Source organism: Rhipicephalus sanguineus, chromosome 1 (assembly GCF_013339695.2).
Source record: "Rhipicephalus sanguineus isolate Rsan-2018 chromosome 1, BIME_Rsan_1.4, whole genome shotgun sequence".
NCBI lineage: Eukaryota > Metazoa > Arthropoda > Arachnida > Ixodida > Ixodidae > Rhipicephalus > Rhipicephalus sanguineus.
Genome location: NC_051176.1, coordinates 253,899,583 through 253,916,449, shown reverse-complemented (window position 1 = coordinate 253,916,449; position 16,867 = coordinate 253,899,583). Strand labels below are relative to the sequence as shown.

General features: G+C 41.4%; 1 protein-coding gene across 3 annotated transcripts in view; it reads left to right on the top strand.

The window, feature by feature from the left end:
* LOC119377986 (eukaryotic translation initiation factor 4E-binding protein Mextli) overlaps window positions 1-16,867 on the top strand; it is a 65,823-nt gene that overhangs the window by 38,570 nt on the left and 10,386 nt on the right. For all 3 annotated transcript variants that reach the window (XM_037647263.2, XM_037647271.2, XM_037647256.2), the window contains 3 exons: window positions 6,097-6,190; window positions 8,876-8,944; window positions 11,001-11,076. In XM_037647263.2, coding sequence (XP_037503191.1) covers window positions 6,097-6,190; window positions 8,876-8,944; window positions 11,001-11,076 — 239 coding nt within the window. The remainder of the gene's footprint in view (window positions 1-6,096; window positions 6,191-8,875; window positions 8,945-11,000; window positions 11,077-16,867) is intronic.

Below are 16,867 nucleotides of genomic sequence, written 5' to 3'. Positions count from 1 at the left end.
ACCCCGCATCCCCCCTTAAAGGACTCCAAATGGTCAAAGTTTATTTAAAGCGGCCCCACTGTGGTATGCCTTGTAGTCATATTGTGACTTTGGCACATAAAACCCCGAATATAATTTTTTAGATTGGAGCTGTTAGGTGCCTTTTCCTACATTGAGTGTCTGTGTGCCTTGTCCAATTTAACTGAGAGGATGAACACAGCGAAATATGAAAGCAAACACAGAGAGGATGGCGGAAGGTTGGGGATAAAAGCAGAGCGCTGCACGAGACCACGAGATAGCGCCAGAGTAGTGCACGTCATCTGAGAGGTCTGTTGGCAGCGGATGCTGTGATTCGTGCCCTGGGCTCTCACAATCTCCAGATTAGCTGTTCAGCCATGCCACACTTCACTCCATTTGAAACATGCCACATGAGACAGATATTTCGCGCCAGCCAAGATATCGCGAATTGCGAACACGTGTATAGCTGTGATCAAATTTCATATTGGGAAGTATCGTAATCATCGTTGAATGTTTGTTTAAGCTCACCATTTTGCACTCAAGATCAGATGCACAGGCTAGACTGACAGCTGTAGTAACAGAGTACGGATCTATGTAGTGGTCTCTTCTTTCTCTGAAGTCTGTTGGCAGCAAAGTCTCTGCACTAGCAACTTGATGCCGCTACAGTTCTCGCTAGCAGCTTGTTTCGTTGTACCATAATCGGCACGCTTGTGTGCCGATCCTACATGATATTACTTATCACAAAGTTGCTTATTGGTGCTGATGCAGAGTGCATACCTGTGCTGTTTTTGTGTGTATAACCAGCATTCTAAAGTTTTAAAATGTAAGTCAGGTCGCAAATTATGCTGAAATTTCTATGATAAGTGGCTTCAAGGCAGCAAGCCTGACATGAAGCTGCACCTCAAAGCACTTTTCTGCCATCTTAAGTTGTGTTGTCTCCTGAGGAGGCTCCTTTCCTCGTCAATGGTGCCCCACTTGCATTTTGTTTGCATAGACAAAATTGCAATATTTTTCTCGCCAATGTTTGCAGGTATGCCTGTAACAAATTTTGTATATGACAGATATTTTCGGGGCTGTTACAGTATCATTATAACAAGGTTTGACTGTATTTTGGATGGTTTATATTGATTGAGCAGGAGAAGGAGCCTTAAAGTATCAACTCTGGTTTGACCGCACGTATATCATGGAATTGCACAGTTGATTGGTCATTCTCAAGCTAAACTGGTGTATTTGAAGTTCATCTTGTGCCTACTACAAGGAAAGGTCCTCTTGTGACCACATATAAATATTCCAATTTCTTCACTTGAGCTATTTCCTTGCCATAAAACTGCTTCCATATAATCATTTCGGATGCATAGATGCTCCAGCTTGTGGAGTAGACAGTAGAGAGGGTATTGTATTGTTGTGGGAAAAAGGTTCGTAAGGCTACATCTACAAAACACCTCACTTACATTTTATGTTGCAATAAGTGCAGAATAGCTTTTATACTCATGTGGCATTATATTATGCATCAATAAAAATAAATTCATGCTGGTTTTTAAAATATGACATTTAGTGACATGTCAATGCACGCTTTTCATCCTGTAGTATGTTTGACGTGTTTGATTTTCTTAATTTATTACTCTACCTGTTTGCTTGTATTTATTTGTGTACTGTTTTACTTGAAAGGATTTTGAGTTGAGTTGCCAGTTTTGCTTGAAAAGTCGGCTTTGTACAGTGAAACTGGCGCATGCACAGTTTTAAGATCTTGTTGAGGTTAACTTGTGTTTGTTTTACTGGAGTACATTTTATGTATGATTATATATTTGCACATGTCCTTAGTGTAGTCTCTTGCATTTTGTTTTGGAAGTTTCACTTTGGAATGAGTTGGCTGTTGCCAGTGAAAATATTTAAATGTTCCGAGCTGTTTGTAATATGTGTCCACTATATGCATGTTGACCAAGATAGTCGGTTGTTTCCTCAATAAAAGTCAGTTTATATTGTTTTTGGTTCTTGTTTTCCTAAATTATTTTTGCTTGAAAATTATTTGTTGTGATATAAAAATGGTGTGCAAACATTTTATTTCTGTTTATATGCATTTCTCTAACCAGAAGACAGTGAAAGTTATTCGAAACGAGGCATGATAATGCAAGGGCTTCATTTTTTTATTGATCCAATATAAGCGGGGCTTATACCCATACATTTTGCCACAAGGTGGGCTTTTCTAGTGTAAACACAAAGAAGCACTAGCCCTGGCGAAGTCTGCACCAGCTCACTCTACGTTTTTCACCAGTGCTCAGGCAAAGACTATGCTTCGTACATGCGTCAGAGGCTGGCAAGTGAAAACCGGTCCTTGGTGTACTCACTATTTAGGGCAGGCGCCATGTTCAGCCGAGTCTCATTGGCAGTATAGGGTTGCTGTGGCTCAAAGCAAAATTTACTTCGCACAGTGTCGTAGAGACGGCTGTTTATGTTTCAACACTGTGGTTTAACAGTGGCCACAAAATGTTTGAGGAGCTTCTACAAGGATTGGGGATCCTTCCAACTCTGTAGGTGCTCTCTTGAGCAACCAGAGTGAGCAAAGAGAAATTGAAAAAAAAAAAACATGTAGCGCAGACAGCTGAAGCTAAATCTCATCGTCGCATTGTAGCAAATAAAGTCAAGCTGAAGGAGGAAGCTCTCAAGGGTTGCATCGCCTACACAGCAGGAAAATTTTCAAATCGTACTCTTCTCCTGGAACTACTTGTTTACATTGCAACCTAATTTGATGTATATTGATTGTCTGCAATAGCAATAAACATGTTTCGAAGCTTTCAGCTTCGTTTTTTCTTCTTTTAATTTTATCCTGTTGTTAATAATTGTGCATAAAAATAACCACAAAAATTATTCTATTACTTCTCAATGTGAATTTAGTTTCTCCATTCTTAAGTAGTGCATAAATTTGTTACAGTTAGCTTTAGTAATAATGAAAATGGATCTCCAGGGTACATATCTCCTTAAATAACTAAATGTCTGCTGCACAAAATTGTGCAAGTGCAACTGCTAACGTAAACCTTCGTGCATCATCTATGTCTTTTTCTAGCTATAGAATGCATACTTGACTAATTTCCAGGACCTGAAAACTGTTTCCAGAGTCAGATGTGTGCACAGTGCATGCATGCCTGCCATAAAGTCTACACCATTATTCAGTGGTGAGAGGAATGTCACATTTATGTGTTATGATATACAACTTATGGACACTCAGATTCTACTGCACAGAACCATTCCTGCATATTATTTGTGTGTATTTCAAAGCTACCTGAACAGAGTGGCACACAACGATGAGCACCTTGTGTGTCGCTGCTCTAATAAGAGACAAAGGGGCATAGGCATGAAAACAACCACATTTAGTTGCAGCATGCTCATGAAAAAAGGTCGCAGCCACTAGGGGCAGTGCCAGTGCATGGGATTCAAGTGGTTGTATGGCACATCCTTCCGTTGGGTGCTTTTCTGTTCTTACTTAAATCCCACAATTGTTTGCAGGGCACTGCTTGTTTCACTTTGTGATGGTTGCTTTTGCATTCATGTAGCAGTGTTCACTCCTTCATATACACTCCCCTTTCCAACTGGCACTCTGGTTTGTGGTGGTTTATGCAAGGCCATCACAAGATGTGAATTGGGCGTGATAAAGCAGCATGCAATGCAGAAATCTGGAGCATGGGTTCTATGCATTTCCTGGCCCCAACTTGGGGTTCTAAGGGGCCTTTGAAGAGGTTAAGGTGCTGTGAAAGTTGGATTTTGCACATCTGTATAGAGGGATAGCTTTGAAGAGAATTGAGGCAGGTGGCAGACCACTTACAAGTTTCCTCCTGCCCCTCCATTGAGGGGTGCTCACTGATAAAATGCCTTCCTGCATCCTAGATGACAATGGAAAATTATGTCCTGCCCTCCTTCCCCCCTCCCTTCTTCACAAATTGTAGTGCTGCCTGTCTATTCTTGAGGTTATACGGTGTGCAGATATGGACCACTAGTATGACTCGCCGTGAGCAGTGGATCACTAGTGTGGCTTATTGTGAGCTTACTGTGCCTAGCTAAGATGTTACAGCACTGCTGTGGGGCCTAACTTTTGTTGTAGACTGATTTACTTATGTTTTGCATATTTTACAATAAAAACTTATATGCCAACAGTTTCAGGAGGGAGCCTCCCTTCATCAGGGCTTAGTATGATAAAAAAGTGTCGTCAAACTGGCTTTTTCAGTGATGTCCGTCTTGCTCTGAAACACATTTGAGAGAGAAAAAAAAAAGATCACTTAGTACTTGGCTGAAGGCCACCAAGCCAAAATCTGATTGTAGGTGTCTTTTGTGCCGGTTCTCGTTCACACGGCCAACGCAGGTTGCTGCCATGGCGGGCACCAGAGCCTTGGGGGCCCTCACATGAGGGAAGCATATCCCCTAAAGGGCTGGTCTTTCGCCATTCCACTTCTTCCTTTCCTCTTGAATGCCTTTGAAAGAGTAGGGGAGTGTAAACATTTTAGGTGGCACCAGTGTTTTTCTTATCGGAAAAACAATATGAGCCTGCACACGTATGACCCTCTCAAAACAATTATGTTCACTAATTATGTTAAGGTGTCTTTGCAATTCATCTTGGATTATTTCTCGGGGGCAGGAGAGTCTTCCGGGGTCTTCATTGATGCCAGTTATCGAATCACCATATATATCAACACACACGTATATAATGTCGTCTCATTGATGTCTTGAAACTTGTGGTATAGCCGAGTTGTCCGAATAATGATCCAGTGCTGAGCTTATGAACACACAACTGTGATTCTTGGGCATAACCATCACGATTCAATAAGAACGGAATACAAAAATGCTTCCATATCATACTTGACTGTGTGTTAGAGAAGCCCAGATGGTCAAAAGTAACCCATAGCCCTCGATCACAACATATCTTGTAACCTAGTGTGTTGCTTTGGACATTAAATTCAAACACTTTGATGGTAATTTTGATGGGCAGTCAATTGAGTGTAATCGCAAGCTCTATTGTAATAATGTGTGTTTGGATGATTCTTTGCAATATCCTTCCAAAGTTGTAAAATGAAAATAATTTGCACTTTATGCACCTTTGCTTAGTTCTCCCGTTTTTCTTTCTAATTTTTCAACACATGCCACATACTTCCAAGCTGCTTGAAACTTGTTATACACTTTCGTAGCTTTGTTTACACCAAGTTTTATAATGTCATTTTTGGTTACTGCAAAACAAATTTGATTCGTTGCTTATTTCTGCGTGTGTAAAGCAAGTAGCTCAAGGCTGTGAACTGGGGAAGCAGAAGTAAATTTGGTGCACCAGTGGTCGGAAGGTTGTGCATGCATATATATAGGTGTGTGTGTCTCTACAGTATACTATGAGGTGTTTGAAAATCTTTTAAATGTGAGTTGAACAGTGTTTGATATGTGATACGTATTTCGTTCAAGGATCCACTATTCGAAGGTGTTGAATATTTATTTCATAGGAATGCCATGAGAGATCAACAGTTCCTGCAGTCTGCTGGTAGAAAGAGTGGTGTGAATGGAGATTCACCTAAAGGATACTCTTACAGGATAACCACAATTGTTTGGCAGGCGATTTAGTTCTTAAACCATGGAGGAGCCTGGCCACTGAAAATTTATCACCTCAGGCAGCCTGCAAATTCAGCCTATACGTAGTGAGAAAAACAAATTTATTTGGCCACTCTTGCCATGTTTGGATTTATGTTTCACTTACAAGTGTCTCACTTTACAAGGTATCCATTTAAAATTCAGTAATATCCATTGATGATAGTTGCATCTTGTGATTTGAACACAAATCATATATGTATATATAAAGAGTAACAATCAAGGTCAGTAATTGCAGTCATTGGTGCCAATACAGCATGAAATTCGTATTTTTGCTTTTTTTTTTCACTTAGTCTTTCTTTAGAGCTTCATTTGTACCTGTTACATAAAATTATTGGTGGTTGTTTTGTTGTAACGTTTGATAGGTAACAGATACTGGGAGCTGCATATTGGCTGCTGTTAACTCTAATAGGTTAACTTCTGTAGCTTTTCAGCCAGGATTTTTGAGTTGCACTCATTGAGATGAAACATTTCCCCTTTTACCAGTGCTGTAAGGAGAGACAGTGGCCCACCTAGCAGCCACACCAGCAGCTCAAGTGATGAGGAGACTTACAAGGAAGACGGTGTACAAGAATTTTCGGTAAGGTTTAGTGCAACTGAGCATGCCTGTTAAGTGGGGTTCAACTGTTATGGTGAGCTTATGTATTACCAAACGGCCACTGAGAACCCACTGTGTGCATGAGATTGGATGTTGTGTGTTGATTTAGATAAGGACAGAACACTTGTTGGTTCAGAAAGGACTGCATTTGTCTAAAACAGAAAATTAGAGATAGTGGTTTGTTTTGATAAATTTAATTTTATATATATTTTTAATTTTATTTATAAATGATGTGATCTGCTACCAGATTATAGCAGTGTGGGTACACATAGAAACCTAAAGGCATGTAAGCAAATACAAATTCATGACAATTGCAGGCATTTTTCAAAAGTTGCAAAGAAATTCTGGGTAACAATTTTGGTATTAAGATTATTTCGGTCTGTTACTGTCCCAAAGAAGAAAGGCTATTTAGAACAGTTATTCCATGCATACAAGGGAGCTATTGTTAGAGCATGCCTTTTTCTTGTTTGACAACCTGATGAGTAAGTAAAAAAAGATTGGAAATATTAATGTTATAACCCCTTGCGACACAGTGTCCTCGTTAGGCAATGCGACTTACTTTTGGTATTTATGTGCACTATTGGCAAGGAATAGACCACAAACACTGAAATAATGGTAAGTTAAGCACTCTTGTTGCTTTAGGTTCCTTTATATCACTTATGGTTGAAATATTTTGCTACACACTTTGCTTTGGTGAAGGCAGTACCGTGTCTGACGACATGTTGGACCTAGGGCATTTCGACGGGAATTTCAAAACATTTTTTTACCATTTTAGGTATACTAGCCACCAGCAGATAACTATTACATAACTTGAGGGGGTCGTTGAAATAGTTTTATGAATAAATATAGCATGACTGAATGTACTATACTTACATAATTGTTTGCATTATAATTGCAATTAATTGCTATGAAATATACTTTCATTTATTCTAATACTTCCACTTGCTTTAAACTTTGAAGAAAAATATGTAAATTTCACACATTTATAGAAAGTTGATCATAATCTGTTGCAAAGGGATAATGTCCATTTATGAGCTGAAAGAGAAACTTTATACGGCAGACATGGTTGTGCATAGCCGCAGGGGGCGACCATTGCATCTTGTGAGCTCACTAACAGACGTATGGCCATAGGAATTGAAAAAAAAAGAAAGACCTAACTGTTGTGTTCTGTGCGCATTCTAGTTTTTTAATGTTGGTTGAAGCGAATGGGTCCCACATAATCACAGCGTATTCCAACAAAGGTTGAGTAACAATTGTACGATTATAAAGAAACACGAGACATAGATTACTTAATGAGCACCTCAAGAAAAGCAGTTTATGTAAGGAATTTGCAATAACAGTGTCTATGTGCATTGTCCAGGAAAGATTATTAGTCATCCACAGGCCCAACTATTTGTACCTTCTTAGCTCAAATAGCGATGTCTTGTCAGTGTCATATGTTATCAACACCATATTAAAATGCTGTTTTGATAGCAGTGGCTGACATGGGAGATTTTGTGTAATCACAGTGAGATGAGTTCACAAATCCTTTACTTGTGCTCATCTTGAAATAGCACAGCTGAAACTGGTCACTGTTCAATGCCTGCCCACCTAGCAAGAACCCTAGACTAGCACCTGTTATGTGATATTTTAATGCCAATAAAAATTTCATCAAACCCCTTCTTTTTGAGAGACAGTGGTTTGTGAAATATCTCATGTTTTGAATTGTTGACATGTTCATAGAGTTCCATTAATTAAGAAAATTAAAACCTGAGGTTGAGGTTATGTGCACTGAAACTAAAAGCTGATTATGAGGCACGCCACAGTGGGGGTCTCCAAGTTAAATTTGACCACCTGGAGCTCTTTACTATGTGTGTAAATTTAATTAAATAATGAGCATTTTTGTATTTCACCCACTTAAAAGTGCCAGCCACAGCATCCAATGTCAGCATTCAGGCTGACATGTTTTCTTGAACTCATCAATTCAGTACTGGGGTAATTTCCTGTACCTATGCTCCTTATAACCACGTGATTTTATCTTACCATGTGTAGATGCAATCAGATGTTGGAGCACTGAAGTCACGAAAGAAAAAAAAGTGTACAAGACCAGGCACTGAAAAGAAGCCAATGTAGTATTATGTGCAGTATGGGTAGTATGAAAGGCATGACACGTCTGCATTAGTCAGTGAACAATTTGCCTTAACGAAAGTTGGGTTTTGCATGTTGGTTACCTATTTTTCCCGAAAATTGTTACTTTAGTCTTGCCTTGACCTAAGTGCAAGACAGTTTGTTATGATATGGGCTTCCAGCGTAGAGAGAGTCTGTCCAGCGATGTACTTGTATAAGAGCAGGTATCTGCTTTTGCAGTAACATGGGTTGTAGTACACTCTGTTGAACCTCTGTATATCTTACTTTGACAAAATGAGCATTGCAGTGTAATGAGATTTTTTTTTTTTTTTACATTTCTTGATGTCGGTTTTATAAAAACCATGCATTTTCTTCTTTGATAAATATAGCAAAGAAATTTTGTTGTTCAAATTCATATTAAGAAATATTAGTAATGTGCACAGCATGCATTTTAGGGGCATTTGTGACAAGGAAAAATTTTAGTAGTATTGCCTGATACAATAAAGTTGTTACCAACCAACCAAATTGCCTGATACAGAATTTCATGTGCAAATTTTGCAGGAGAGTGACATACAGCGGATGGCGAAGTGCACCGGTGACCCTTCTGATAGCGTCACCCGGTTTACGTTGGTATGGAAACCACATTTTACTGTAGGCTCATGGATATGTACTACTTTCATACATCATCTATTCAGAACATGAAGGCACACAACTGCAGTACAGTAGTGTAAACAGTAGTAGCCCAGCATTGATGAGTCATGATCATAAGTGCCTTATGATGTATGTGACAAGCTTTAATTGAGCATGACTGGTTTCATAAGGGATTTTAGTCGCAAACATTGCCTTGGAACGTACAATTGTGCGTGCACCACCTGAAGGGGATGTGTTCCTATGGGATTGATGCATGTATTAATTATGCGATTGAATTCAACATGAGACATGTAGAGTGTGCAAGTTTTTGTCAGGGTACTAACTGTGCTTGATCAGCGCTTTTGCACTGCACACGGCATAGAACGTGCTATTGCATGTCAAAAACTGTAATAAATCGCTTGCTGTCTCTTCGCAATGTCGTCACCAACTATGAAGCGAACAGGCCACAACGGGTATCGCGAAAACATTCTTATTAATAGAATTATTGCTCATTTTCAGTTAAATAAATGCAAAGTATACTATACATATCTGCAATATCAAAAAGATAAAAAAAAATTATATTTGCTCTTTCAGGCTCCACTGCTTAATGTTTAACCAGTAACCAGTTTTCAAGTCCAACAACAATTAACATTTTGGCAGCTCAGTGAAGCTTAGTGTTCACAGTAAGGCTACTAATGAATTATGTGGTCTGCTGAATTGACACTTAGCTTGTTCCCCCACTGTTCATCATGAGCAGCTTATTACACACATCATCGTTATTTTCTATTCATGTGGTGGGACAATGAACCAAAAAAGCATGTCATGGAAAAGAGGAGTGTCGGGAATTCATGAAATCTCTGTCATGAATAATTATCACCAAACTAAATCACGCACAAACCTTGATAGTCAAACAGCCAAATGCTGCCATTGTTTTATTGTATTTTAGTATCTGGTTATTGTGATTCTTTACTGGAGTGCATCCCCCCCCCCTCTATTTTCTCTTGGCTAAAAGCACATTGGCAGAAAGAGGAAAGCTAGGAGTTTCGCGGCACTCTGTAAAATCAGTTGTGGTTCTCCAGTATCATAAAGCTTGAGAACCCCTGCTCTTCTCATATGTTGCAATTCTTGGCCTGTTGGGCGAGCCGTTCAGTAGGATTATTAAAGGGGTCATGAACCACCTCTTGGGCTTGGTGAGAAAACACATCCTGTAGAAAGCAGACACTGCTAGTCTAGAAGCAGAGCGCTAAGTGGCCATTTCATTAGGCGCCCTCTTTTCATACAGAGGCCCATGCTCACTCTCTTCGGCTCGGGGGGAGGGGGGCATCTGTTTGATGTCGAACAACAGATAACATTTTATTGGCCAATAGCCAATAACATGCTATGACGTGCATGTTATAACATGCATGAGCGGCATTTAGATCAGATGCACTTCTTGCCACGGGGTGCCAGTGCTGCGCTCCTTAGTGTGCTAACATTACACAGTGAGCCACACTCATGAACACGAATCATGATGGGAGAGAGCGATTACGTTTCATCACGCACGCTCAAGGTCTTGACGCGCGCTGACTTAACTTCTTTGCCTCGTGCCATCCCTCCCTGTGTAGCTTACAGCGTGCTCGTTGGGACAAAAGCGAAGAGAAAGTGCTTAAAATGTGCAACAAATCTCTAACTCCGCTCATTCTTGACGCATTCGAGAGATTTTTGCTGCAATCGATTCGTGAGGGGATAAACTTCTATAGTGAGGTCATTTGATGATTACTTGGAAAAGTGGGTCAGGACCCCTTTGAGTCATTGTATCAAATAAAAGGACAATATTTTGAAGTACTTTCTCAGTGGTCATTGATTGCCCTAAGATTTTTCAGTCAAAGAAATGCTTGCTTTGAAGGCCAGTTTGGCCACATGCTGTTATTTATGGAGTCGGTCAAATGCATATTCTGGCAAAGAAAAACTGTATATGTTCTTGAAACTGTGATAGCTACTAATGCTTGTGTAAGTTTGCTGATACTAATATTAAAATGGCATAAATGCGTGCACATGTTTGGAATTTTTTGTCCAGGAAAAGGAAATGAACATGACTCCGAAGCATGTTTCTCGGTCCGGCAGCATATTGAAGAACTTGCCTGCTCAAATTGGTACGTCTCACTAAGCTGGAATTTCAGTGAACAAGTGCTCAGGCGCTTCACTGTGAATACCAGTTATGAGCTGAAAGTGTGTGTCTCCTCGACTGCTTGCAACAAGCTGTTATTATTGAGCACATCCTCTTTAGTGGATCTAGATGAACTATGGATTTTTAGACTCACATTGTCCACTGTGCTCACTATTACTCTGTATTTCACTATGTCATGAAACACATTTCAGAGAATACGGTAATGCAAGACGAGATTAAGAATTCAAATTTATGCTTATTGCATACAGTAATTGTAAGCTAGAAGCGAACTAGACATGTCCGTTCACTTGTCCATTCACAATTATCTTGACCCGATTCCGCATATCGAGACTAACATTGCAAGATGTGTACTGTGCAGAACAATGTGCAAATTTTGGATGAGGACAACTGCCCTATCAGTGCTACTTCAGAAGCAGAAGGAGTAGTCCGGAGCAGAGGGTGCTATCATAACTGGAAGAATATGTGGTGCAGTCACAAAAACCAGAAAAGAAGCAACATTTATGAGCTAGGAAATAGGCTAGATGTTCCCACATGGATGCCCTTAAAAATTGCTGGAGTTTACGCAGCTTGAGGAGTAGAATGATTTTTACAGCGAAGCTACTAGCCTAATTGTCTGCAGTGCTTCCGGAAAACTTCTAGTCAACAATATGTGCCACAGAAATAGGGCAAGCCTTACTACTGACCACTGGTCCACTAAAATGAGGACACCATCCGCAGGCAAAAACAAATGTGTCACATTTAGACTTTAAGAACATGGAAAGACTTTAAGAACCAACATGTGTTTTACTGCCAAAGTGCTTCTTGTCTTCGTTAGCTCTTTGAGGGTTGAATTTTTTTGTGAAATGCAGTCCAAAAATTGTAATTTTTTTATTGCTGAAATAAATTCTTCAGACGATTATATTTCAGAAAAAAAGGTGTCTAAAATATTTTTCGTGACCGTAAAGTGACAAAAAAAAATCTTTTTTTTTTTGTTACATACACATGGTTTATTCGTAGTAACATCAAGCAAAATCCTTCAAAAAACACTAATACGATTTTTTATAAATAAAACTTATGCATTGCGTTAAACATAGCTCACAGACATACAAAAATAAGCACACCAGAGTACTTTACTGGTAAAAAAATCAGGAAACGCAACCACGGCGGCATCGTTTGTGTAATTTAGTGCCGCTCAGAAACAGGTGTAACCACGCTCAGGGGAGCAATAAATGAGAGAGCCACAAGCGGTCACCCTTTGAGAGATTAGAAACCAGACAGCCATCAGCTTTGAGGGCGCGAGAAGCGATAACCACCCGAAGGACGAAACTGAAACCAGCCGCACCACGTGCGCGCGTTCTAATGTGCAAGTGAAAGCCGCCGTGCCGTTCACTGCTCGAAGAGTTGTTGAAGTTCATGCAGTTTTGGATGGATATTGATGCCACCATGCTGCAACTCATGTACACTTCAACCTTTGAGCTCGTGCGCTCTTTAAAAATCGTCGATAAAAATTTGCACCGTGCGGAAACTGCAACTATACTTTCTATATAATCTCAGAGATGGTGCTACAAATTGAGGAGCACAGTGACTTTTTCGAATGGCGCTTTCAAAAACATTGTTCACCAGTGACCGATCTAAAGTGACATGGTAAGGAAAGAGTTAATTAGTACTTCCACAGTGCTATATCTCAGTAATGCTGTATAGACCTACTAGCCCCTAATGCAAGCCTTAATCTTGACCATCTGGAGAAGATTAACAGTGCACCTGAATTAATCTAAGTAGACAAGCACTTTTCTCATTGCACTGTCGTTGAGATGTGGGTGCCATATGTGGTTGAACCTGCTACCTCAGGCCCAGCAGCCCAGCACCACAGCCACCGATCTACTGCTGGTGGATACGAGTGATGTCCAAATACTGACATTGACTCGGCTCATATACAGGAATGTGTGCATTATGTTTAAAACTATTTTTTCTTGTTAAAAATGAAAATTACTTCAAAGAAAATTTCTAAAACAAATTGTTAGGTGTCCTTTAATGAAATATACAGCCTTTTACTGTATATTTTTTAGGGGGACTGCTTACTGCCGAATTCACAGCTGAAAACATGACTCAAATGCAGTTTTTAAACTTTGTAACAATTTTCCTCTCCTATGTTATGGTTGTTACGTGCAATAATATTTTGCCAAATTCTTAGGACGTACAGATGCCACGAATACTTGCCAAAATAACTGCAGTTAAATCTGAAGTTCTTGTGAAAAGTCTCAAAAACGCATCAAATTAGCCTTTTTGCTCATGTTAGAAAGATTTTGAAAGTTTGTTGGGCAAAACTTCTGCTGTCTAAGATTCATTTTGTTATTTTTCTTGCACACAGATTTTACTACTTTAACAGTAGAATTTATATGGCACACTCAAGCAGACAAAATATTCTGTTCACACAGAATATTTCGGGAGTGCATTTTTTAGGTTTATCGATTGCCCACAATGTTTTTCATTGGTGAGGGTAGAGTTTTCAGCTTTTGCATTGTTTTGCACATGAACAATGTAGTTGTGTGCATGTACCTATTTGTGTGTTTTAGCAAATAAGTAGAGCTGTGCGAATAGCAAAATTTTGAGTGCGGAGTGAATTCGAATATTAAAATGTGAGTGCTAATCGAATCGAATATTTTTCGAATAGTTGTCGAATATTTTTTTAATAATTCGAAGTGAAATCACAGAAAAACATGTTGCAGAGGATCCCTAAGCATATTCTTATGAGATAGCAACATGAAAGCGTTTCTTTTGTCTAGGTTGGTGATGTGCTGGAGGGGTGGTGTTCCCTAGTTGTCTTATAAAGAATGACGCAATGCAGAAGCCGCATTGCATGTTATTGCATGAATTGGTGCAACCAATGTGGTGTCGACAACACTTCATATGCACAAGGAAACGACGCTATTTCCTCAACCTCTCCGCCTCTTCCTACTTCTGTGGAGGTCCAATTGATGTGGCGGACAAGGGAGCGCTCCCTTCAAGTCCGGAGTTCCTAAGCTGAAAATCTTTGGCATCCGATTTCTCGGACTTTCTGCCCAAATTTCAGGTCCGAAATGGCATTAATTAAAGCCCCCCACCTCTGCCGCGTCTATCATCTCATAGGTTCGAACCAGCGCTTTCGTGAGTCAATCTGCTTGCGGCCGTAGCAGAGTTTGAAAGGCAGCTTTGCCGCAATGAAAGAGTGTGATGGAGTGAACCATATTGAAAATCTGAAGGGGCCACTGTCATGGCATAGTGCAGTGATGTCTTTACGGATAAGCACCAGAAATGCACAGAGGCATGATGGCAGCAGGCAGCAAACGCACCCAACCCTTATGATAAGCATCTTCAGCTAACTGCTCAGTAGTGCACATGTGGCCTAGCGCAGTGGTATGCATATAACCCGAATGCGCCGCGCCGTTGTTCATGCTGCCTCTTTGTGTGAGACCGCCAAGTGTGCCGCACAGACGCGTTGCCTTCACGAATGAAATCAGTTCGCCATCGCCGTGCCCATGTGCGGTTAGGAACGGAGTGGGCATCACGAACACTTTCATGGAAAAAGCTTGTGTACGGTACAGCAAGCGCCCCTGCAGTGACGGCGTCAGCTTAGTTGGCCATGTGCTGCACACAACTAGAAATGATCGGCTTCACACAGCAGCAAATGTTGCGTATCGGCAGAAATTTGGCGATACGTGTGCACATCGTTTACGTGCACACACGCGTTGGGGAAAGCCGGATGATTTGTCCACTCCTCCATCACAGTCTTTGTGTTTCGCATCATCGTTCCTAAACGCTCCATGCGAGAGAGCCAGCCGTAATCTATTCCGCGCTTTCCTGGTATCAGCGGCACTCTTTCACAAGATGTAAATTTGCAATTGGCGGTTGGCACATAGTTAAGCATGGTTCGCGGCAGGTATCGAATGTATTGGGCTGGGTGCGCACCAATATGCCTGATAAGTGTACTGGGAGGCATTAAAGGGGCCCTCCAACACTATTCAACCCCCCATTTTTTACTTGCGGGTTGCGTAGACTGATGGCTGGGGATAATTTTAGCATAAGTTTAAGCACCGATATCAAATTATTTAGTATTTTAATCACGTGTTGAAGTCGCTACATCGCTGCTGACCGCATCAGCGCGTAGTGGCGCTTGCCAGAACTATTGCGGGCGGAAATGACGAAGATGGGCGCTGGCCTATGATTGGATAAATGTAACGTTAGAAGTAATAACGGCGTTGCATCAAAGTTGAGATTACTATTGTGTTTCGTTTTTCTTTTCTGTGCTTTTTCAATGAACTCCAAATAGCCGCCGTCGCAACAAAAAATATCACTACAACTACAAAGTACGACAGAGGCGCCGGTTGCCATTTCGCCTCTGGTTGCTCTGGCTTTCTTTTTTTTGCCTGCGCCGGTCGGATGTCCATATGAAACGCTTGCCCCTCTTCCTTCTTTTTGCGTCTGTACGTTTGCGAGCTGCCTCTTTCCGCATGTGCGGTAGGCTCATGATTGTTGTTGAAACGGTGCAAGTAATCCTCTTCGTTGAATTGTTGTCGCTGCACACTTGTGCCGTTGTCAGATGGGAGGAGACGCGGCACCCGGAGGCACTTTGTCCCAGAGTTCTACAATACTCATCAACCCATCATCACCCATACGTCTATCCCGGCACTTCCTCCCCCCCGGGTTGAGGAGGGGAAGGTTTGTTTTGGAAAGACGGTCCCTGCCCAGACAAGGGGGCTACCGCTCGGCGCGAAGCGCCAAACAGACGTAGCCAGTCTCACGGCCCCACGCCAGAGAGACTCGGCCATGGGGCTACAGTTTGGTGCGGCAACTTCAGTCGCCACACACAAAACAGACGTACCCGAGAAATACCGCACGGCTGGGAGCCGGCGGGGTCCTACCCGGTCGGGGGGGCCACAGTTCGGCTCGACGAGTCCAATCGTCGCGCACTGAACTGCAACCGCATTGGGGCTATCGTTTGGCGCGGCAACCTTGGTCACCGCACTCGTCGGGCTGCTCACCGAACAACCCGCGTAGGGGCGACCGTGTTTAACCGCCCATGCCGCTCCACAAATTCCCTTCTCAGAATGAGAAGGGAATTTGAGAAGGGAGCCTCGCTACGAAGCAGTAGCGCCCGCTCAAGTTCTGACAAGTCAGGAGGAACCACGTTTGTTACTATGGCAACGACGTCAACAATACGTTGGAAAGGAGAAGCAACAATGGTGTGCGAGCTTCCCCTACGTAAGAGCTTTCAGCCCATTTCATTGGAGCGCCATCCGACGTCACAGCAGAGAGTGAAATGTGGTCACGTGACCCCGCGAAAATCGAGTTGAGGGCAGGCATTTTTTTTCTTGTATTTTGAATTTTCTAAATTGAATAACTTCGTACTGCGTGCCGCTATCGCTGCCGTTCTTGCTGCACTAGTTCGTCCGTACTTCAGTCTACGCAATCCACGAGTAAAAAATGGGGGGTTGAAGAGTGTTAGAGGGCCCCTTTAAAGCTATTTCAGACGTGGCTGTGGCAATTTAACCACTTGAGCGGAATAAAAAAGCATGCTTTCGTTTTCTCGGACTGCCCGATGTTTCGGATGATTTCGCGGTTCCTAGAGAGTCCGAAAAATCGGACGTTGACTGTATTTATTCTTCGGAAGTTCGAATACTTCGAATAGCCGAATTCCGGTGCGAATCGTATCGAATAACAAACAATATTTGAAAAATATTCCAAAGTTTGAATATTTGCACACCCCTACAAATCAGTTCTTTAGAAGCACAGTTTTCTGC